Genomic DNA, 24,759 nt, shown 5'->3' on the forward strand with positions numbered 1-24,759 from the left:
GGCTTTGCTGAACAGGCGAGGCGCACTGAAGGCCTGGTGCGTGGTGCTGGAACTGGTGATACTGGATCGAGGACACCCACAGGAAGGCTGGTGCGGGGAGCTGCTACCGGAGGACTGGTGTGTGGAGGTGGCTCTGGATAGACCGGACCGTGCAGGCGCACTGGAGCTCTTGAGCACCGAGCCTGCCCAACCTTACCTGGCTCGATGCCCACTCTAGCCCGGCCAATACGAAGGGCTGGTATGAACCGCACCGGGCTATGCACCCGCACTGGAAACACCGTGCGCTCCATAGCATAACACGGTGCCTGCCCGGTCTCTCTAGCCCCCCGGTAAGCACAGGGAGTTTGCGCAGGTCTCCTCCCTGGCATAGCCATACTCCCTGTAAGCCCCCCCCCAATACATATTTGGGGCTGACTCTCAGGCTTCTATCCGCGTCGCCGTGCTGCCTCCTCATACCAGCGCCTCTCCGCTTTTTCCGCCTCCAGTTCTTCCTTGGGACGGCGATATTCTCCAGACTGAGCCCAGGGTCCTTTTCCGTCTAATATCTCCTCCCAAGTCCAGAAGTCCTTTGATCGCTGCTCCTCACGATTAACAGGGAGAGTTGGCTCAGGTCTGACTCCTGACTCTGCCACTCTCTCCCTGAGCCCTCCCCCAATACATTTTTGGGGCTGACTTTCGGGTTTCTTTCTGCGCTGCCGTGTCTTTCTCTTCGACTCCATTCTCCTATAGCCCTCTTCGCACTGCTCCATCGAATCCCAGGCGGGCACTCTCTCTGGGTCGACCGCCCACCTGTCTATTTCATCCCACGTCGTATACTCCATACTTCTGCTGTCCATAACGTCCTCCCTTCGCTGCTCCTGCTGTCGCTGCCTGTAACCGCGCCACTCGGTCCGTGTGTGGTGGGTGATTCTGTAACGGCGTTCGATTGTCGAAAGAGAGTCGGACCGAAATGCAGCGTGGTGGTTACTGATGTCTTTAATGTAGAAGAGCGATACATGAAATAACTTAATAAATATACAAAACAACAAAACGAAACGTGAAAACCTAATACAGCCTGTCTGGTGAACACTAACACAGAGACAGGAACAATCACCCACGAAATACACAGTGAAACCCAGGCTACCTAAATATGGTTCCCAATCAGAGACAACGAGAATCACCTGACTCTGATTGAGAACCGCCTCAGGCAGCCAACCTAAGCTACACCCCTACTCAGCCGCAATCCCAATGCCTACAAAACCCCAATACGAAACACAACATATTAAACCCATGTCACACCCTGGCCTGACCAAATATATAACGAAAACACAAAACACTATGACAAAGGCGTGACATTAATTGCACTATAATGATGAAGAACGGTGCCCACAAACGGTTACGCCCTACATAAAGCTGTCCCAACAGCAGAGTCCCAACATCTTACCACTACTTTTTTTTATACTAGGCAAGTCAGTTAAGATCAAATTATTATTTACAATGACGGCCTAAACCGGCCAAACCCGGATGACGCTGGGCCAATTGTGCCCCACCCTATGGGACTCCAGATCACAGCTGGGTTGGACACAGCCTGGGAACGAAACAGGGTCTGTAGAGGGGCTTCTTGGACGGGCACTTCTAATGTAACTCTATAGCAGCACCCAAGGGGCTTGAATTTTCGAGCTCTAACCCTTAGACTTTGCGGTGAGGTAGTGTCCCCATGAGTAACAGAACACTGAGCCAATCACGGGGCGACTAGAGAACATTACCAACCCCTACACTCCGTATTTTCCTCTGGCTGCCCCACCACCACAGAAAGCACTGAGCTCGGCTGATACATCTGCATTTTGGAGCTGCCTTACTCAAGAAAGCAAACGTTTGTATGCGGCTTTAGTAACTCAGTAAAAAAAACATGTTTTTACATTGTTTTCAAAATTAAATGTGACTAAGGCCAAAATAACATGCAAAACGGGCAAAAACAATGGAATAAATGCTAATGAGCATTGCTCCCACCTACATTTCAAAACGCAGTACCTAATGATTGTACCTAATGCTGTGTCCGTAAGTGGGATTTTACCACATAAGTGGGATTTTACCACATAAGTGGGATTTTACCACATAAGTGGGATTTTACCACATAAGTGGGATTTTACCACACACGACTGGAAAAAAGAATCTGGAACGGCCCTCCAATTGGTAATAACTAGTGTGAAACGCGTCTCTCGTCCCTGAGCTAATATATAATAATAATAATATATGCCATTTAGCAGACGCTTTTATCCAAAGCGACTTACAGTCATGTGTGCATACATTCTACGTATGGGTGGTCCCGGGGATCGAACCCACTACCCTGGCGTTACAAGCGCCATGCTCTACCAACTGCTCTACCAACTGAGCTACAGGACCACCTGCTACAGGACCACCGCTCTGACTTCTCCCACACCTACTAAGGCAATGACCTCGATAACAGCATTTACGTCAGTTAAATGTGAAAAACAAAACATGATTTATAAAAAGCAATCTATTAATATGGTTCTTTGACTATATAATTTGTTTACAAGCATGATAGTTGTACTTTTAGTGTCTGGTTGATACAGCTTGATGGCCATTAGACAATTGTCATTTCCCAACGATTTCAAAAGCACGTGAATATGCATCCAACTGGTATTTACGACTGGTAAATTCCCACAAGGCTACAAATGCAGCTTTATATTTAATACATTGGGTAGAAAGATTTAGCATTACACTAGATGTTCAACACATCTACCCGAGTACCATGTGAATTCCCACAAGGCTACAAATGCAGCTTTATATTTAATACATTGGGTAGAAAGATTTAGCATTACACTAGATGTTCAACACATCTACCCTAGTACCATGTGAATTCCCACAAGGCTACAAATGCAGCTTTATATTTAATACATTGGGTAGAAAGATTTAGCATTACACTAGATGTTCAACACATCTACCCGAGTACCATGTGAATTCCCACAAGGCTACAAATGCAGCTTTATATTTAATACATTGGGTAGAAAGATTTAGCATTATACTAGATGTTCAACACATCTACCCGAGTACCATGTGAATTCCCACAAGGCTACAAATGCAGCTTTATATTTAATACATTGGGTAGAAAGATTTAGCATTATACTAGATGTTCAACACATCTACCCTAGTACCATGTGAATTCCCACAAGGCTACAAATGCAGCTTTATATTTAATACATTGCAGCCAACGGGTTTCTCCACGCATCGCGCCGACAGAAACAAACATCTTTCTGGTAAGAAGAGTGGCGGGGGCGTATGCCTCATGACTAACGAGACATGGTGTGATGAAGGAAACATACAGGAACTCAAATCCTTCTGTTCACCTGATTTAGAATTCCTCACAATCAAATGTAGACCGCATTATCTTCCAAGAGAATTCTCTTCGATTATAATCACAGCCGTATATATCCCCCAAGCAGACACATCGATGGCTCTGAACAAACTTTATTTAACTCTTTGCAAACTGGAAACCATTTATCCGGAGGCTGCATTCATTGTAGCTGGGGATTTTAACAAAGCTAATCTGAAAACAAGACTCCCTAAATTTTATCAGCATATCGATTGCGCAACCAGGGGTGGTAAAACCTTGGATCATTGTTACTCTAACTTCCGCGACGCATATAAGGCCCTGCCCCGCCCCCTTTCGGAAAAGCTGACCACGACTCCATTTTGTTGATCCCTGCCTACAGTCAGAAACTCAAACAAGAGGCTCCCACGCTGAGGTCTGTCCAACGCTGGTCAGACCAAGCTGACTCCACACTCCAAGACTGCTTCCATCACGTGGACTGGGACATGTTTCGTATTGCGTCAGATAAAAATATTGACGAATACGCTGATTCGGTGTGCGAGTTCATTAGAACGTGCGTCGAAGATGTCGTTCCCATAGCAACGATAAAAACATTCCCTAACCAGAAACCGTGGATTGATGGCAGCATTCGCGTGAAACTGAAAGCGCGAACCACTGCTTTTAATCATGGCAAGGTGTCTGGCAACATGACCGAATACAAACAGTGCAGCTATTCCCTCCGCAAGGCTATTAAACAAGCTAAGCGCCAGTACAGAGACAAAGTGGAATCTCAATTCAATGGCTCAGACACAAGAGGCATGTGGCAGGGTCTACAGTCAATCACGGACTACAAGAAGAAACACAGCCCAGTCACGGACCAGGATGTCTTGCTCCCAGGCAGACTAAATAACTTTTTGCCCGCTTTGAGGACAATACAGTGCCACTGACACGGCCTGCAACGAAAACATGCGGTCTCTCCTTCACTGCAGCCGAGGTGAGTAAGACATTTAAACGTGTTAACCCTCGCAAGGCTGCAGGCCCAGACGGCATCCCCAGCCGCGCCCTCAGAGCATGCGCAGACCAGCTGGCCGGTGTGTTTACGGACATATTCAATCAATCCCTATACCAGTCTGCTGTTCCCACATGCTTCAAGAGGGCCACCATTGTTCCTGTTCCCAAGAAAGCTAAGGTAACTGATCTAAACGACTACCGCCCGTAGCACTCACTTCCGTCATCATGAAGTGCTTTGAGAGACTAGTCAAGGACCATATCACCTCCACCCTACCTGACACCCTAGACCCACTCCAATTTGCTTACCGCCCAAATAGGTCCACAGACGATGCAATCTCAACCACACTGCACACTGCCCTAACCCACCTGGACAAGAGGAATACCTATGTGAGAATGCTGTTCATCGACTACAGCTCGGCATTCAACACCATAGTACCCTCCAAGCTCGTCATCAAGCTCGAGACCCTGGGTCTCGACCCCGCCCTGTGCAACTGGGTACTGGACTTCCTGACGGGCCGCCCCCAGGTGGTGAGGGTAGGCAACAACATCTCCTCCCCGCTGATCCTCAACACGGGGGCCCCACAAGGGTGCGTTCTGAGCCCTCTCCTGTACTCCCTGTTCACCCACGACTGCGTGGCCACGCACGCCTCCAACTCAATCATCAAGTTTGCGGATGACACAACAGTGGTAGGCTTGATTACCAACAACGACGAGACGGCCTACAGGGAGGAGGTGAGGGCCCTCGGAGTGTGTTGTCAGGAAAATAACCTCACACTCAGCATCAACAAAACTAAGGAGATGATTGTGGACTTCAGGAAACAGCAGAGGGAACACCCCCCTATCCACATCGATGGAACAGTAGTGGAGAGGGTAGCAAGTTTTAAGTTCCTCGGCATACACATCACAGACAAACTGAATTGGTCCACTCACACTGACAGCGTCGTGAAGAAGGCGCAGCAGCGCCTCTTCAACCTCAGGAGGCTGAAGAAATTCGGCTTGTCACCAAAAGCACTCACAAACTTCTACAGATGCACAATCGAGAGCATCCTGGCGGGCTGTATCACCGCCTGATATGGCAACTGCTCCGCCCTCAACCGTAAGGCTCTCCAGAGGGTAGTGAGGTCTGCACAACACATCACCGGGGGCAAACTACCTGCCCTCCAGGACACCTTCACCACCCGATGTTACAGGAAGGCCATAAAGATCATCAAGAACATCAACCACCCGAACCACTGCCTGTTCAGCCCGCTGTCATCCAGAAGGCGAGGTCAGTACAGGTGCATCAAAGCTGGGACCGAGAGACTGAAAAACAGCTTCTATCTCAAGGCCATCAGACTGTTAAACAGCCACCACTAACATTGAGTGGCTGCTGCCAACACACTGTCATTGACACTGACCCAACTCCAGCCACTTTAATAATGGGAATTGATGGAAATGATGTAAATATATCACTAGCCACTTTAAACAATGCTACCTTATATAATGGCCTGCTCGCCTCCCTACCACTGAGGAAGTACAGTTCCCGCTCAGCCCAGTCAAAACTGTTCGCTGCTCTGGCCCCCCAATGGTGGAACAAACTCCCTCACGACGCCAGGACAGCGGAGTCAATCACCACCTTCCGGAGACACCTGAAACCCCACCTCTTCAAGGAATACCTAGGATAGGGTAAGTAATCCTTCTCACCCCCCTAAAAGATTTAGATGCACTATTGTAAAGTGGCTGTTCCACTGGATGTCATAAGGTGTATGCACCAATTTGTAAGTCGCTCTGGATAAGAGCGTCTGCTAAATGACTTAAATGTAAATGTAAATGTAAATAATGTTACTTACCCTACATTATTCATCTCATATGCATACGTATATACTGTACTCTACATCATCGACTGCATCCTTATGTAATACATGTATCACTAGCCACTTTAACTATGCCACTTTGTTTACTTTGTCTACATACTCATCTCATATGTATTGTACTGTATATACTGTACTCGATACCATCTACTGTATGCTGCTCTGCACCATCACTCATTCATATATCCTTATGTACATGTTCCTTATCCCCTTACACTGTGTATAAGACAGTAGTTTTGGAATTGTTAGTTAGATTACTTGTTGGTTATCCCTGCATTGTCGGAACTAGAAGCACAAGCATTTCGCTACACTCGCATTAACATCTGCTAACCATGTGTATGTGACAAATAACATTTGATTTGATTTTAATTTATTTGGGTTGAAAGATTTAGCATTATACTAGATGTTCAACACATCTACCCGAGTACCATGTGAATTCCCATTTGTACCTTTGGAGATACTGTGTGTGGACATGTGACCTTTTTTGTACACCAGGGAACAACAGTGTTGCGTAACTGTACTCATATATATTAGAGTGTGTGTTCTTGGTGGCTCTGCCGAGACATTAATGCACCCCAAACCAAAATGTTGCAAGTTTAAATCCCGAGAGCATTTATGCACACATTGGGCTGTATCAATCAGGTCCATGCTAGCTGACGCCTGCATAGTGTTTGCTTTGGCGGTGCCAGAAGTGGAACTGAGTTACAGCCTCTCCAGGCATTATATCAGGAAGTGGAAATTGCAATTTGCTGCACAGAGCAGCATTAACAGAAATCCCATGAAGCTTAGTTTACAAGTTGGAACACGCTTGATCTGATTGAATCTGTGTCGAGTGTCTCTGAAGCAATGTTACTTTTTAGTGTTGTCAGATAATTGCACAATTATTGACTTGATTCCGGGTAACTTTAAGCAAAGTTGAGAAATGTATTCTTGCAACAACAACAAATATCTGTGGCTGATCTCTGTCATGGCTACAGACCTGGAGGAAACAAGTTACTGTCTACGAGGTTGTGAGTTCAAATCCCAGGTGTGGTTATATCCCAAATGTACCGGTCAATTCCATTTACAGTAACTTCCACTCAATTCAGAAAGTAATTCAAAATTCTCCTGTAAAAAAATTAGAAAAGCATTGAAATTTATTTTATTAGAATTTTTCTGCGTACTTATTGTTGTATATTTACTGACAAGATACAGTTCTGCTGTAGAAATACATTTAAAGATTTTTCCAATACTTGGAAAACAGTAGGTTTTAACTCACTATAAAAAAATCATGTTTTTGGAACACTTCACGTGACATTTCACATGTAAAATCATGTTTTTGGAACACTTCACGTGACATTTCACATGTAAAATCATGTTTTTGGAACACTTCACGTGACATTTCACATGTAAAATCATGTTTTTGGAACACTTCAAATCAAAGGCCCAAACCAACAGTGCGATTTTTAAGTAAAAAATAGGTATTAGGTGAACAATAGATAAGTAAAGAAAGAAAAACAACAGTAAAAAGACAGTGAAAAATAACAGTAGCGAGGCTACAAACAGACACCGGTTAGTCGGGCTAATTGAGGTAGTATGTACATTTACAGTGAGGGAAAAAAAAGTCTATAATTTATATGGTAGGTTTTCAGAAATAATCCAGAAAAACCCATGTCAAAAATATTATAAATTGATTTGCATTTTGACATGTGTTTATTCTGGATTATTTTGTTGTTATTCTGTCTCTCACTGTTCAAATAAACCTACCATTAAAATTATAGACGGATCATTCTTTTGTCAGTGGGCAAATGTACAAAATCAGCAGGGGATCAAATACTTTTTTCCCTCACTGTAGATATGGTTAAAGTGACTATGCATATAGGATAAACAGAGAGTAGCAGTAGGGTAAAAGAGGGGTTGGGGGGGACAATGCCACTTGATTACCTGTTCAGGGGTCTTATGGCTTGGGGGTAAAAGCTGTTGAGAAGCCTTTTAGACCTAGACTTGGCACTCCGATACCGCTTTCCATGCAGTAGGAGAGAGAACAGTCTATGACTGGGGTGGCTGTAGTCTTTGGCAATTGTTAGGGCCTTCCTCTGACACCGTCTGGTGTAGAGATCCCGGATGGCAGGCAGCTTAGCCCCAGTGATGTACTGGGCCGTACACACTACCCTCTGTAGTGCCTTGCGGTCGGAGGCTGAGCAGTTGCCATACCAGGCAGTGATGCAACCAGTCAGGATGCTCTGGATGCTGCAGCTGTAAAACCTTTTGACGATCTGAGGACCCGTGCCAAATCTTTTTAGTTTCCTGAGGGGGAATAGGCTTTGTCGTGCCCTCTTGGTGTGTTTGGATCATTCTATTTTGTTGGTGATGTGGACACCAAGGAACTTGAAGCTCTCAACCTGCTCCACTACAGCCCCGTCGATGAGAATGGGGGTGTGCTTGTTCCTCCTTTTCCTGTAGTCCACAATCATCTCCTCCCTATAAGCTGTCTCGTCGTTGTCGGTGATCAGGCCTACCACTGTTGTGTAGTCTGCAAACTTAATGATGGTGTTGGTGTCATGCCTGGCCGTGGGTGAACAGGGAGTACAGGAGGGGACTGACGTGAGTGCTACCGCTCTGTAGCCATTTAGGCAGGTTGCCTTTGTGTTATTGGGCACAAGGACTATGGTGGTCTGCTTGAAACATGTTGGGATTACAGACTCAATCAGGGACATGTTGAAAATGTCATTGAAGACACCTGCCAGTTGGTCAGCACATGCCCTGAGCACACATCCTGGTAATCCATCTGGCCCCGCAGCCTTGTGTATGTTGACCTATTTAAAGGTCTTACTCACGTCGGCTACGGAGTGTGATCACACAGTCATCCGGAACAGCTGATGCTCTCATGCATGCCTCAGTGTTGCTTGCCTCGAAGCGAGCATAGAAGTGATTTAGCTCGTCTGGTAGGCTCGTGCCACTGGGCAGCTCGTGGCTGTGCTTCCCTTTGTAGTCTGTAATAGTTTGCAAGCCCTGCCACATTAGACGAGCATCGGAGCCGGTGTAGTACGATTCAATCTTGTATTCAAGCCCTGTATTGACTCTTTGCCTGCTTGATGGTTTGTCGGAGGGCATAGCAGGATTTCTTATACGTTTCTGGGTTAGAGTCCCGGGTTAGAGACTTCCTTAGATTTAGTGCACCAGCTGTTGTTTACAAATATGCACAGACCCCCCCTCTTTGTCTACCCTGTCTTATCCAGGCTCTTTGTCTAGTGTGCTGTTCTACCTAGCGCTGGTGCAGAGTATATCCCTCTTTGTCTAGCGCTGAATATCCATATCATCATTCAGCCATGATTCTGTCCTGAAACTCTTTGTCTATAAGATGTTACAGTTCCTGATGTCCCATTGGTTTTGATATTTGTGATCTTTGTAATCCTCGTCCTAATTTATTGTCCAATGACTGCCCGTTGGCAAGTAATATTGAAGCTCTTTGTCTAATCGGTAACGGTCAGCTTTTGTCCCACTGTCGCCGAAGCTCTTTGTCGGATCCTGTCCTGATATCCAGAGGAACCCCGCTCTGTGTCCTCTGTACCTGCTCTTTGTCTCTTTCTCTTGCCAATGATATCCAGGGGATCCTGGCCTTGTCGGGTGTCTGAAGTACATCCTGTGCATCCTGCTTGTTGAAGAAAAAAATCTTTGTCTAATCCGAGGTGAGGGATCGCTGTCCTGATATCCAGAAGCTCTTTGTCTAATCCGAGGTGAGGGATCGCTGTCCTGATATCCAGAAGCTCTTTGTCTAATCCGAGGCTCTTTGAGGAGGGATCGCTGTCCTGATATCCAGAAGCTCTTTGTCTAATCCGAGGTGAGGGATCGCTGTCCTGATATCCAGAAGCTCTTTGTCTAATCCGAGGTGAGGGATCGCTGTCCTGATATCCAGAAGCTCTTTGTCTAATCCGAGGTGAGGGATCGCTGTCCTGATATCCAGAAGCTCTTTGTCTAATCCGAGGTGAGGGATCGCTGTCCTGATATCCAGAAGCTCTTTGTCTAATCCGAGGTGAGGGATCGCTGTCCTGATATCCAGAAGCTCTTTGTCTAATCCGAGGTGAGGGATCGCTGTCCTGATATCCAGAAGCTCTTTGTCTAATCCGAGGTGAGGGATCGCTGTCCTGATATCCAGAAGCTCTTTGTCTAATCCGAGGTGAGGGATCGCTGTCCTGATATCCAGAAGCTCTTTGTCTAATCCCTGATATCCAGAAGCTCTTTGTGAGGGAGGGATCGCTGTCCTGATATCCAGAAGCTCTTTGTCTAATCCGAGGTGAGGGATCGCTGTCCTGATATCCAGAAGCTCTTTGTCTAATCCGAGGTGAGGGATCGCTGTCCTGATATCCAGAAGCTCTTTGTCTAATCCGAGGTGAGGGATCGCTGTCCTGATATCCAGAAGCTCTTTGTCTAATCCGAGGTGAGGGATCGCTGTCCTGATATCCAGAAGCTCTTTGTCTAATCCGAGGTGAGGGATCGCTGTCCTGATATCCAGAAGCTCTTTGTCTAATCCGAGGTGAGGGATCGCTGTCCTGATATCCAGAAGCTCTTTTTTTGTCGTAAGATACGGTGGCAGGAACATTATGTACAAAATAAGTTACAAATAGTAAAACTGCTGCCATTTCTTCCGGTGACATGCAATTCAATGTGTTATCTCTGTTCTGCTAAAATAAGACCTCGGATTTTTACTCAAAACCTCTGGACTTTCAAAACAAAGATATAAAACAAAGAGGAGTTTCTAATCATTTTTGATGTGATCAAATGGATTACTTTGAGCTGCATTCTTTTGTGATAACGTCTAATAAAAGAGAAATATGGTGATACAGGCTCAGCTGGTTTCTTTTACTGTCTACACTGCAGAACGGACCAAATCCGCCCTTTGATGCAGTCTGCAGTATTTGTGTGTGTGTGTATGTATGCAGTGTACCAACTCTGTACTCACAGCCACCATAAATTACGGAGATCACTGAACACACCCGGGCTGAGAGATGAGATGGAGTTCTCACTGAGAAACCTGAGAGAGAGAGAGAGAGAGAGAGAGAGAGAGAGAGAGAGAGAGAGAGAGAGAGGGAGGGAGGAGGGAGAGGGAAAGAGAGAGAGAGAGAGTTAATATATAAAAAAATATTACTGAACTTTATTCCTCCTACACAACAAAGACACAAACAGACAATCAGATGAGAAACATCCTCCTTTCTCCTCCCTCCTCCCACCTAGTTTCCAGGCTGTATCCCAACCAGCTGTGATTGAGAGTCCCATAGGGCTGCACACAATTGGCCCAGCATCGGCCGGGGTAGGCAGTCATTGTAAATAAGAATTAGTTCTTTACTAACTTGCCGAGTTAAATAAAGGTTAAATAAAAAAATCAATGACAAAAAAATCATTCTCCCTACTTACTCCTCGCTCCTTTCTTTCCCTCCTTTCTCCCGTCTCCTTCCTTCCTCACCCTCCTCCTTCCTCCCTCTTTTCTCCTTACTCTTCCCTCCATCTTCCTCCTGCCTCCTCCTTCCTTTCCTCTCCCTCCTCCCTCCTTTCTCCCCAGCTCTCCCCTCCTTCCTCCTCCCTCCTTTCTCCTTCCCCCTCCTTCCTTTCTCCTCCCTCCTTTCTCCTTCCCTTTTCAAAAGTAATGCACTATATAGGTAATTGGGTGCATTTGGGACGCAGGCCTATACTGTATTTACAACCTATAGGTTACAGCTGACATACAGTCTGGTTTAAGCAGTGGGGATATAACATTTTATTTTAATTTGAATTTGAATTTAATCTTTCCAATAATTGTTTATGATTTTCTGATTTAATCTCTTCCGTGTGTGTTGGAAATTAAAGCAAAAAACTATATAATAATCAGAATTTTTATTTGGCAGTCTCTCAGTATAAAAATCTAGTTAGCTCAGCCAGTCGTTGGCTAGGCCTTCAGAAGCTGTACAGAAGGTTGCATGCCATTCAACTGTATTAGGGCATATTATGGAGTGACAGTGGAATCAACCAATCACATTTTCACTTACAATAGGTGGGACCGTTTAAAAAAAATACATACACTGCTCAAAAAAATAAAGGGAATAAAATAACATCCTAGATCTGAATGAATAAAATATTATTTTTAAATACTTTTTTCTTTACACAGTTGAATGTGAATGAAAATCAACAAAATCACACAAAAATGATCAATGGAAATCTAGCTAAATGACTTAAATGTAAATGTAATTTATCAACCCATGGAGGAGACTGAAATGAAAAGCTATGCTTAATTAAAGTACTTTGCTTCCTCTTTCAAAAGATTGTTTGGTAAATCATCGGTGACGTTGTCATTTGTGACAAGTTTCAGTCAATTATTTTTTGTAGCACTACCGTTCAAAAGTTTGGGGTCACTTAGAAATGTCCTTGTTTTTGAAAGAAAAGCACATTTTTTTGTCCATTAAAATAACATCAAATTGATCAGAAATACAGTGTAGACATTGTTACTGTGGAAAATGAATGTTGTAACTGGAAACGGATGATTTGTAATGGAATATCTACATAGGCGCACAGAGGCCCATTATCAACAAACATCACTCCTGTTTTCCAAAGGCACGTTGTGTTAACCAATCCATGTTTAAATGGCAAATGTATCATTAGAAAACTATTTTGCAATTATGTTAGCACTACTGAAGACTGTAGTCCTGATTAAAGAAGCAATAAAACTGTCCTTCTTTAAACCAGTTGAGTATCTGGAGCATCAGCATTTGTGGGTTCGATTACAGGCTCAAAATGGCCAGAAACAAAGACCTTTCTTCTGAAACTCGTCAGTCTATTCTTGTTCTGAGAAAGGAAGGCTATTCCATGCGAGAAACTGCCAAGAAACTGAAAATATCGTACAACGCTGTGTACTACTCCCTTCACAGAACAGCGCAAACTGGCTCTAACCATAATAGAGAGAGGTGGGAGGCCCCGGTGCACAACTGAGCAAGAGGACAAGTACATTAGAGTGTCTAGTTTGAGAAACGGATGCCTCATAAGTCCTCAACTGGCAGCTTCCTTAAATAGTACCTGCAAAACACCAGTCTCAACATCAACAGTGAAGAGGCGACTCTGGGATGCTGGCCTTCTGGCCTTCTGGCCTCCTCTGTTCAGTATCTGTGTTCTTTTGCCCATCTTAATCTTTTATTTTTATTGGCCAGTCGGAGATATGGCTTTTTCTTTACAACTCTGCCTAGAAGGCCAGAGTCGCCTCTTCACTTTTGAGACTGGTGTTTTCAAAAAACAATGACATTTCTAAGTGACCCCAAACTTTTGAACGGTAGTGTATATTTGGGGGGGAAGAGAGAGAGAGAGAGAGAGAGAGAGAGAGAGAGAGAGAGAGAGAGAGAGAGAGAAAATATACAAAAATATTACTGAACATTATTCCTCCTACACAACAAAGACACAAACAGATAATCAGATGAGAGACATCTTCCTTTCTCTTCCCAGCGTAGTCCGAGTTAGAGTTTGGCCGGGGTAGGCCGTCGTTGTAAATATAAATTTGTTATTAATTGACTTTCATGACCTAGGTAAATGAAGGATAAAGGCAGGAGACATGTCACTACCGACTCAGAAAACCCAGTTTTCTCACACTCGAGGTAGCCCTTGTTGTGGTCTGTGTGACAATGGCTGCAGCAGCAGGTGTTATCCAGGAGGATGTGTAGGCTAATTTGTTACCACGGCCCTTTTGAAGACTACATTCCAACGATACATTAAATGTCGTAGAGAGGGGAAGGCCAACGCCAGCACTGCCAGGATTAGTGCAACAAGGAAAGAGATTTGAAAGATATTTTCAGGCTAACAATTATGAGCGCTATCCGTGGATGTGAGCAAGCCAAGAAACTGTGCTTGGATAGTCTGCTCTTCAACACCGACAAGTAGTCAACCTGGGCCAGTAAAAATAAACCTGCCTCTAACCCTATTACAGGGGCTGAGTCACTGGCACAGCCAGAAGAGGACCGACCGGCCACCCCTCATAGCCCGGTTTCTTCCTAGGTTCTGGCCTTTCTAGGGAGTTTTTCCTAGCCACCGTGCTTCTATACCTGCATTGCTTGCTGTTTGGGGTTTTAGGTTGGGCTTCTGTACAGCACTTTGAGATATCAGCTTATGTAAGAAGGGCTTTATAAATAAATTTGACTTGACAGATGTTTGAAGCCAAATGCTTGATTTTCGGGCCAAGTATGACAGCTCCTTGAACTGTCATCTTGCTACAGCAACCGTGTTCATTGGCACTTCCAGAATGACCTGATCCATGATTGATGAGATAACAGACATTAGCATTGTAGCTACCGACAGTGGTGTGAAAGAGAGATTTTTCAAATATGGTGGATTTATTATTATTATCTTTAAAAGGTAGACGTTCCAAAGGTCATTGTTATATGTAAACGTTAAAGGGTAAATACAATTTAAAAAGAGAAGAAGATGCTAAGTGTGTTTATGTTCATTAACGGTCACCGTGAGATCGGCAGTTATTTGCTTGACAATCACCGGCTGACGAAATCTCTTGACCCCCACAGCCCAGCGAATTTAATATATTGGAAATTATTTCCTCACCGTAGCTACTGGATTTTTGTAACTTTACACTACACACTACACAATTCCTAACTTTATGAATCTCACTGCTGCCAATTATGCTTTTGGTTTAGGCCCGGTCCTCAGAGGACGTTGTTGGTGAAGGGATAAAATTTGCGCAAGGCTTGTATTTCTGTCTCTCTCTGTCTCTTTCTGTCTCTCTCTGTCTCTCTCTGTCTCTTTCTCTCTTTATCCCCCTCTCTCTTTCTCTCTCTCCGTCTCTCTCCTCTCTCTTCTTAACAAACCATTCACTCTGTGAGCTAACTTGTAACAAATAAAGAAGTACTGTCACTTTTAACATGGTCATAAGCAAGAATCAAAATAAAATTTTGCTTATTTACCTTTATTTAACCAGGCAAGTCAGTTAAGAACACATTCTTATTTTCAATGACAGCCTGGGAACAGTGGGTTAACTGCCTGTTCAGGGGCAGAATGACAGATTTGTACCTTGTCAGCTTGGGGGTTTGAACTCACAACCTTGCGGTTACTAGTCCAATGCTCTAACCACTAGGCTACCCTGCCTCCTCTACACTCTAACCACTAGGCTACCCTGCCGCCTCTACACTCTAACCACTAGGCTACCCTGCCACCTCTACACTCTAACCACTAGGCTACCCTGCCGCTGCTTAACTGATTTGAGTGAAAAACAGCTGTTATAACGGGTTCAATTTTGTGAGTTCATAAATAACTTTCGTAGTATTATGAACTTTGAAACATCTTGTTCCTAGTAGGTTACAAAATGAAAGAAGGGCTGTTTCTCTGAACCTCAGGCAGTAGGCTCAAGTAAGCTTGTTCCTCTCCCCAGTCAGAGAGTAGACTGCCTGTCTCCCAGACTGACCAGCAGCAGAAGCAGAAACCTATTCTCCTTATTTATGTTACGAAAACAAATGTGAAGGCCAAAATTGTGGGCGGAAAGCACTCATCGTGCTATGGACCCTAATAATCACCCGGAGAATACATCCAGAACCAACATTAGATGTATATCTACTGTAGTCTTTATGGATAGAGATGCATGTGGACCCTAATAATCACCCGGAGAATACATCCAGAACCGACATTAGATGTATATCTACTGTAGTCTTTATGGATAGAGATGCATGTGGACCCTAATAATCACCCGGAGAATACATCCAGAACCGACATTAGATGTATATCTACTGTAGTCTTTATGGATAGAGATGCATGTGGACCCTAATAATCACCCGGAGAATACATCCAGAACCGACATTAGATGTATATCTACTGTCGTCTTTATAGATAGAGATGCATGTGACAGTGCACAGCATTGAGATGGTTTATTTCTCCTTTATACATTTTTTCGTCTTGATTTCAATATGGAAGGAAAACCAGGTACTGACGTTTGTATGTACTGTAAAAGGTGAAGTCAACGTATTCTCATACCCTATGTTGTGTAGCATAGTAGCAGTTCATTCAATTGAGGGAGGTAAGGAGGCATGGAGGGGGATAGGATGTTCCCCCCCATGATGAAAGGGGATCATGACTGAAAACGTTTGGGAAGTACTAGCTAATGATTAGCACAAAAACATATTGGCATGCTTCGGCATATTTATTTATAGCCACTTTTTTTTATTTTACCTTTATTTAACCAGGCAAGTCAGTTTAGAACACATTCTTATTTTCAATGATGGCCTGGGAACAGTGGGTTAACTGCCTGTTCAGGGGCAGAACGACAGATTTGTACCTTGTCAGATCAGGGGTTTGAACTCGCAACCTTCCGGTTACTAGTCCAACGCTCTAACCACTAGGCTACGCTGCATTTGTCAGGCTACAGGTGATCATGTGTCAAGTTCTGACCTTAATTTCCTTTGTTTTGTCTTTATTTAGTATGGTGAGTTGGGGTGGGCAGTCTATGTGTGTTTTTCTATGTTGGGGTTGGGGTTGGGGTTTTGAGTTCAGCCTAGTATGGTTCTCAATCAGAGGCAGGTGTCGTTAGTTGTCTCTGATTGAGAATCATACTTAGGTAGCCTGGGTTTCACTTTTGAGTGGTGGGTGTTTGTTTCCATGTGAGTGTTTGTTGCCACACGGTACTGTTTGTTTCTGTGTGAGTGTTTGTTGCCACACGGTACTGTTTGTTTCTGTGTGAGTGTTTGTTGCCACACGGTACTGTTTGTTTCCATGTGAGTGGTTGTTGCCACACGGTACTGTTTGTTTCTGTGTGAGTGTTTGTTGCCACACGGTACTGTTTGTTTCTGTGTGAGTGTTTGTTGCCACACGGTACTGTTTGTTTCTGTGTGAGTGTTTGTTGCCACACGGTACTGTTTGTTTCTGTGTGAGTGTTTGTTGCCACACGGTACTGTTTGTTTCTGTGTGAGTGTTTGTTGCCACACGGTACTGTTTGTTTCTGTGTGAGTGTTTGTTGCCACACGGTACTGTTTGTTTCTGTGTGAGTGTTTGTTGCCACACGGTACTGTTTGTTTCCATGTGAGTGTTTGTTGCCACACGGTACTGTTTGTTTCCATGTGAGTGTTTGTTGCCACACGGTACTGTTTGTTTCTGTGTGAGTGTTTGTTGCCACACGGTACTGTTTGTTTCTGTGTGAGTGTTTGTTGCCACACGGTACTGTTTGTTTCTGTGTGAATGTTGTTTACTGTTTGTTTCTGTGTGATTGTTTGTTGCCACACGGTACTGTTTGTTTCCGTGTGAGTGTTTGTTGCCACACGGTACTGTTTGTTTCTGTGTGAGTGTTTGTTGCCACACGGTACTGTTTGTTTCTGTGTGAGTGTTTGTTGCCACACGGTACTGTTTGTTTCTGTGTGAGTGTTTGTTGCCACACGGTACTGTTTGATTCTGTGTGAGTGTTTGTTGCCACACGGTACTGTTTGTTTCTGTGTGAGTGTTTGTTGCCACACGGTACTGTTTCCAAATTTAGTTCAGGTTCACATTTATTGTTTTGTATTTCATAGTGTTCAGTTTGTCTTAAAATAAAAGTTATGGACATTTACCACGCTGCACATTGGTCCTCCGATCCTTCGCGCTTCTCCTCCTCAGACGAGGTTCGTTACATCACGCGTATCGCTAAATAACACACCAGCCTGATAATATGGACCAATATGTTATCGAAAGGAGTGGAACATTTTATTTTAACGGAGTCACCATTTTATTTTAACGGAGTCACCATTTTATTTTAACGGAGTCACCATTTTATTTTAACGGAGTCACCATTTTATTTTAACGGAGTCACCATCATTTTATTTTAACGGAGTCACCATTTTTCATTTTATTTTAACGGAGTCAATTTTAACAGTCACCAGCATCATTTTATTTTAACGGAGTCACCATTTTATTTTAACGATAATTTTATTTTAACGGACACCATTTTATTTTAACGGAGTCACCATTTTATTTTAACGGAGTCACCATTTTATTTTAACGGAGTCACCATTTTATTTTAACGGAGTCACCATTTTATTTTAACGGAGTCACCATTTTATTTTAACGGAGTCACCATTTTATTTTAACGGAGTCACCATCATTTTATTTTAACGGAGTCACCATTTTATTTTAACGGAGTCACCATCATTTTATTTTAACGGAGTCACCATTTTATTTTAACAGAGTCATCATTTTATTTTAACGGAGTCATCATTTTATTTTAACGGAGTCACCATCATTTTATTTTAACGGAGTCACCATCATTTTATTTTAACGGAGTCACCATCATTTTATTTTAACGGAGTCACCATCATTTTATTTTAACGGAGTCACCATCATTTTATTTTCATACGTTTTGGAGTAGAAAAGTCACCAGGGCTGCGTTCAATCCGGAAGAAAATAAGTTTGCCTGGGCGCTGCCGCCACCATCAATAAACAAGCTATCATGGCCAAATGATTCAGTGTCTTTAAAACCTGCCAAGAACAAATGTAAAAAAAAAAATTAAAATGTGTACCATATTCAGAACTGTGTAGTTTATTGGTTTTTACTTTCCTAAAACAATAATAGTCCACCTCACGGTTCATCTTTAGTCGGTGATTTGTGCGAAAATGCATCAGGGCATTGTATGTATGTAGGTCTAGGTGTCCTCTGTATAATACTAATATTAAATATATATCTCTATAAAGGATGAGAAGCTTAAGCCCTCAGACTGAGAGAATGCCGGAGAAATGTTCGCGACATCTTTATCCCTGTCAGAAAGGCTACTACTGACATGCAGTTATAGGCGTTCAGAACAAAAGCTAATTCGTACATTTCTCAATCAGAATATTGTTTTGATAAAGATAAGCATTATATTGTTTGATTAAAGAAGTAACCCTGGTAGGTCTAAAACATTCTTCGTCACCTCAAGTTCAACTGTAGGAGTCAGTTGGAGCGGGGGTGCGTACTGCCTTCATAGGCCTGCAGCAGCTAAGCCTGATAGCCTAATAACGAACTGGTTTAAACCTTCATAACAGTTTTGTACAGGTTTGGCCTATATTTATTTCACAACAGGCCTATTCTTTATCCTATCTTATGGGGCACAAAATTTAAGAGACAGTTCTAACTTAATTTAGCCATGGAAAATGTCTCATCAAAATGAAACAAAACACTTTTTTTGCACTGGTTTCGGTTCTTAAATAGGCCTACAATAACAATAATAATAACAATAATAATAATGTTATACAATAACAACAATGATCAAATAAATGATAATACATAGGAAAATTCAATGAAAAAACTGAATAGCGAGTTGCACACACACACAGTCCATTTGGCCGTGCCGACGTTTTTCTCATTTTTGTCAATGACAATATTACAACTTGTCTACTTCTTTTCACGAGGCTATGATTTTTTTAGTCTAACTTTTGTTTTACTTCAATGAAAAAAGGCCTCCATCTTCTCAATGAACAGTAGCCAGCCTCTTCTCACTCGCTCTCTCTCTCTTCAGCAGCAGGTGCACTTGAGGTAAGCATCCGAAACCAGTTTCAGCTGGACATGCTGTAAGCTAGACCTTTGAGTAAGTTACCATTGGCTAAAACAGATAGCAAGCTTACGCAGTTTTCATCACCTCACACATTAAATGAACAGAGGTCCAATCGGTTTCAGTCGGGTCCAATCGGGTTCAATCGGGTCCAATCGGGTCCAGTCGGGTCCAATTGGGTAAAGTTGGGTCCAGTCGGGTCCAATCAGGTCCAGTCGGTAAATACATTTTAATTGTAGATACCTGAGAACCGTGAAAATGATATCAGACCCGACCCAGATCTAAGACAAAACTCTGAATTTAGGACCCGCTCGGGTCCCGGGTCAGATCTCGTAATTTCAGGTTTGTTGGACCAGTGAAGACCTCTCCTTCAAGCCACACTCACCATACCCACCAAATAGAGCAAATGTAGGCTACCTAAAAGTCTGTTCAAGAAAGTTGAAGAACATTTTGTGTCGTTTAGTACAAACTAATGTTACAAACATTCAATGGAACTGAACACACCCCAGAAATGTCTTTCTCACAGTCGTTCTACAAACAAATGACCAAGCATGTATACTTTCTGCACTGTTAGAGTTAGACCAACAGTTTTAAGTAATACAGAAATGATTGATATTTCAGTTATGGTTGGGATATATTGACCAAATTATCAGGAAAGTTTTGAATGTGTTTTTCCCTTCAAAAATCACAAGAAAAAAACATTTCACACTTATTTCTTAAAAACAATATATCACAGAGAGGAATGCCCCCAGACACCCTTAGAAGGATATTTGACACCGGATCCCATTGACCCTTCATCTGGTGATGTCACAAGGTGCCGCAAAATTGAAAGAGTGTAAGATCTCAGAGGCTTTTTTCTCAAGATTATTTAAATGCACAAAACCACTGAATGAAATATGCCAGTGAAGACTACCCAGAGTGCCTCCAACACGGTGGAACTCCTCCCATTTGGTTTGCACTGTGTATGATAAGAGGGAGGAACTCCTCCCATTTGGTTTGCACTGTGTATGATAAGAGGGAGGAACTCCTAGCCTTTGGTTTGCACTGTGTATGATAAGAGGGAGGAACTCCTCCCATTTGGTTTGCACTGTGTATGATAAGAGGGAGGAACTCCTAGCCTTTGGTTTGCACTGTGTATGATAAGAGGGAGGAACTCCTAGCCTTTGAATATATTGTGGATCATCATGATGACTTTGATGAAGACACAGCTCACAGCGTCGACGGGACACATTACACACGTGACAAGCTTCAAGTTCTGCTTCCTGCTAATCAAATTCAACTCCATCTTTGCGTACTCTGACATGCCGTTTTGGGATTTTTGCAGGATAAGGAAGTTTGACATGCATTTCTGCCTGTCCAGGGTCGGCAAACTCTACAGCACCGTGGAGAGAGGAAAACGGAAACTCTATTCTATCTACGAGAACACTGTGCCTGAGACCGGGGATCCGAGTGGGTGGAGGGCACAGAGGCATGGAGAAGTCTGAGCCCGGTGCCAACAGCTACACAGTGGGATCATCGACAACCGTCTCACTCAGCTAAAGAACAGGTTCAAGGACCACAAAGGGCTTATGTTTCTTGCCCTTATTGACCCACAGCAGTTAACATGAGGCCCACAGATATAGGGAAATCTTAGCCAACACTGCGTTCTCAAGTCTCAAGGAAAGATATGGGCCTCATGTTGATTTCTCGCGGCTCAAACCAGAACTCACAGTGATGTACTCCATGTCTGACTTCCATGTTAGGAGCCCGGCCGACTTCCTCCACTTTCTCCAGCAGAAGAGGCTCAATGAGAGTTCAGGTGTTGACCATTACCCTGTCTAATGCCTCAGTTGAAAGGACATTCTCCGCCCTGAAACAGATCACGACTTACTGCAGGAACACCACTGGACCGGTCTGACTGTTAGCCTTAGCTTTGATCTCAATGGAGAAAGTATCTCTGTCAGATATAAAATCAAAGGCCAAACTATACGATCCTGCCATTGCCCATTTCATAAAGAAGGACTGGAGGATGGGATTTTTTGTTTTGTTTACTACAGCTCACTTGCTGTTAGCTATCTCTTTGAAAAGAATGCATGTGAAACATTGTTGAATTTAAACTTTAGATCCCCAGATAGGCTACTTTATATGCCGAACATGATAAAAATATGTCTGAAATTGGTGCGGCAGGGTAGCCTAGTGGTTAGAGCGTTGGACTAGTAACCGGAACGTTGCAAGATCGAATTCCCAAGCCGACAAGGTACAACTCTGTCGTTCTGCCCCTGAACAAGGCAATTAACCCACTAGGCTGTCCTGAACAAGGCAATTAACCCACTAGGCTGTCATTGAAAATAAGAATTTGTTCTTAACTGACTTGCCTAATAAAATAAATAAATAAATAGCTGCTTAATTAATATAGTTTTGGAATGGTTGTGGTTTTTAAGTTATGATTGGGTCATCTAGCATAAGCAGCCCGAGTGAACGGGCTGCTTAGCATACCATAAATACCGTAGTATATATTCAAACTAAATAAGGATAGCAATTCAAACTATACAGGAGCTTCTCATCTAAACCATGTTGCACATAATGTTGTACACTTGATGAATGCAATGATTCACAAATATGTGAATATTTCCATTTTCAATTTGGCTAACAGTGAAAAAAGTGCTGTCTACTGGTATTAAGGTAATTATTTCATGGGGATATGTGGTATGGGAGAGATGTTGTCCTTACACTCAGAGGAGGGTATGAGATTCCTCCGGAGGTAGTGTGGTGGAGGGAATCTCTTCAAAGTCGTGTAGTGTAAAGAGGCCCACATACGTAAGTTGTGTAGTGTAAAGAGACCCACATACGTAAGTCGTGTAGTGTAAAGAGACCCACATACGTAAGTTGTGTAGTGTAAAGAGACCCACATACGTAAGTCGTGTAGTGTAAAGAGACCCACATACGTAAGTCGTGTAGTGTAAAGAGACCCACATACGTAAGTCGTGTAGTGTAAAGTGTAAAAGAGACCCACATACGTAAGTTGTGTAGTGTGAAGAGACCCACATACGTAAGTCGTGTAGTGTAAAGAGACCCACATACGTAAGTCGTGTAGTGTAAAGAGACCCACATACGTAAGTTGTGTAGTGTGAAGAGACCCACATACGTAAGTCGTGTAGTGTAAAGAGACCCACATACGTAAGTCGTGTAGTGTAAAGAGACCCACATACGTAAGTCGTGTAGTGTAAAGAGACCCACATACGTAAGTCGTGTAGTGTAAAGAGACCCACATACGTAAGTCGTGTAGTGTAAAGAGACCCACATACGTAAGTCGTGTAGTGTAAAGAGACCCACATACGTAAGTTGTGTAGTGTGAAGAGACCCACATACGTAAGTCGTGTAGTGTGAAGAGACCCACATACGTAAGTTGTGTAGCGTAAAGAGGATAGAGCTATGTCAGTACTCACAGTCTCTCCAGTTTGTAGAGTCCACTGAAGGCTTGAGTGGAGATTGTCTGGATGCTGTTATTCTGTAAGAACCTGAGATCAGAAACAAACACACACAACATCAACTCAAGCACAGAATTTCAACATTATTTCACCAGGTACCAGCAAATGTATTATCAATAGCACATTCTCATTCTAAAATAAAACACAGAGGTTAAGTTTTCATGTGGTAAATAAACATGTTTCTAGCTTTAACACAAGTGTAAGGCCCTGACCCAGTACAGTGTAAGGCCCTGACCCAGTACAGTGTAAAGCCCCGACCCAGTACAGTGTAAAGCCCTGACCTGGTACAGTGTAAAGCCCTGACCCAGTACAGTGTAAAGCCCCGACCCAGTACAGTGTAAGGCCCTGACCCAGTACAGTGTAAAGCCCTGACCTGGTACAGTGTAAAGCCCTGACCTGGTACATTGTGTAAAGCCCTGACCTGGTACATTGTAAAGCCCTGACCCAGTACAGTGTAAAGCCCTGACCCAGTATAGTGTAAGGCCCTGACCCAGTATAGTGTAAAGCCCCGACCCAGTACAGTGTAAAGCCCTGACCCAGTACAGTATAAGGCCCTGACCCAGTACAGTGTAAGGCCCTGACCCAGTATAGTGTAAGACCCTGACCCAGTACAGTGTAAGGCCCTGACCCAGTATAGTGTAAGGCCCTGACCCAGTACAGTGTAAGGCCCTGACCCAGTACAGTGTAAGGCCCTGACCCAGTACAGTGTAAGGCCCTGACCCAGTACAGTGTAAGGCCCTGACCCAGTATAGTGTAAGGCCCTGACCCAGTATAGTGTAAGGCCCTGACCCAGTAAAGTGTGAAGCCCTGATCCGGTACAGTGTAATGCCCAGACCTGGTACAGTGTTAAGCCCTGAGCCAGTACAGTGTAAAGCCCTGACCTAGTACAGTGTAAAGCCCTGACCCAGGCCTGACACAGCCCTGACCCCTGATCCAGTACAATGCCCAGCAGACGGTCTAGTAGAACAACGGTCCACTCTGGGTCATGCTCGGTCTCTGTGTGAACTCAGTCTCTGTGTCAGTCTCAGTCTCTATCTCCGTCTCCGTGTCAGTCTCTATCTCCGTGTCAGTCTCAGTTTCTGTCTCAGTGTCAGTCTCAGTCTCTGTCTCCGTGTCAGTCTCAGTCTCCGTGTCAATCTCAGTCTCTGTCGCCGTGTCAGTCTCTGTCTCCGTGTCAGTCTCAGTCTCCGTGACATTCTCAGTTTCTGTCTCCGTGTCAGTCTCAGTCTCTGTCTCTGTGCCAGTCTCTGTCTCTGTGTCAGTCTCAGTCTCTGTTTTCATGTCAGTCTCTGTCTCCGTGTCAGTCTCAGTCTCTGTTTCCATGTCAGTCTCAGTCTCTGTCTCCGTGTCAGTCTCAGTCTCCGTGTCAGTCTCAGTCTCCGTGTCAATCTCAGTCTCTGTCGCCGTGTCAGTCTCTGTCTCCGTGTCAGTCTCAGTCTCCGTGTCATTCTCAGTTTCTGTCTCCGTGTCAGTCCCAGTCTCTGTCTCTGTGCCAGTCTCTGTCTCCGTGTCAAACTCAGTCTCTGTCCCCGTGTCAGTCTCTGTCTCCGTGTCGGTCTCTGTTTCCATGTCAGTCTCAGTCTCGGTCTCCGTGTCAGTATCTGTCAGTCTCAGTCTCTGTTTCCATGTCAGTCTATGTCTCC

The 24,759-nt window shown here is 43.9% G+C and overlaps 1 protein-coding gene across 1 annotated transcript in view; it reads right to left on the minus strand.

The window, feature by feature from the left end:
- The window catches only part of LOC118385715 (relaxin receptor 2-like), a 297,386-nt gene that overhangs the window by 191,269 nt on the left and 81,358 nt on the right, over nucleotides 1–24,759 (minus strand). The window contains exons 6-7 of the mRNA XM_052520430.1: nucleotides 23,075–23,146; nucleotides 11,111–11,182 (exon numbers count right to left, since the gene is read on the minus strand). Coding sequence (XP_052376390.1) covers nucleotides 11,111–11,182; nucleotides 23,075–23,146 — 144 coding nt within the window. The remainder of the gene's footprint in view (nucleotides 1–11,110; nucleotides 11,183–23,074; nucleotides 23,147–24,759) is intronic.

Source organism: Oncorhynchus keta, chromosome 6, assembly GCF_023373465.1.
Source record: "Oncorhynchus keta strain PuntledgeMale-10-30-2019 chromosome 6, Oket_V2, whole genome shotgun sequence".
Taxonomy (NCBI): Eukaryota; Metazoa; Chordata; class Actinopteri; order Salmoniformes; family Salmonidae; genus Oncorhynchus; species Oncorhynchus keta.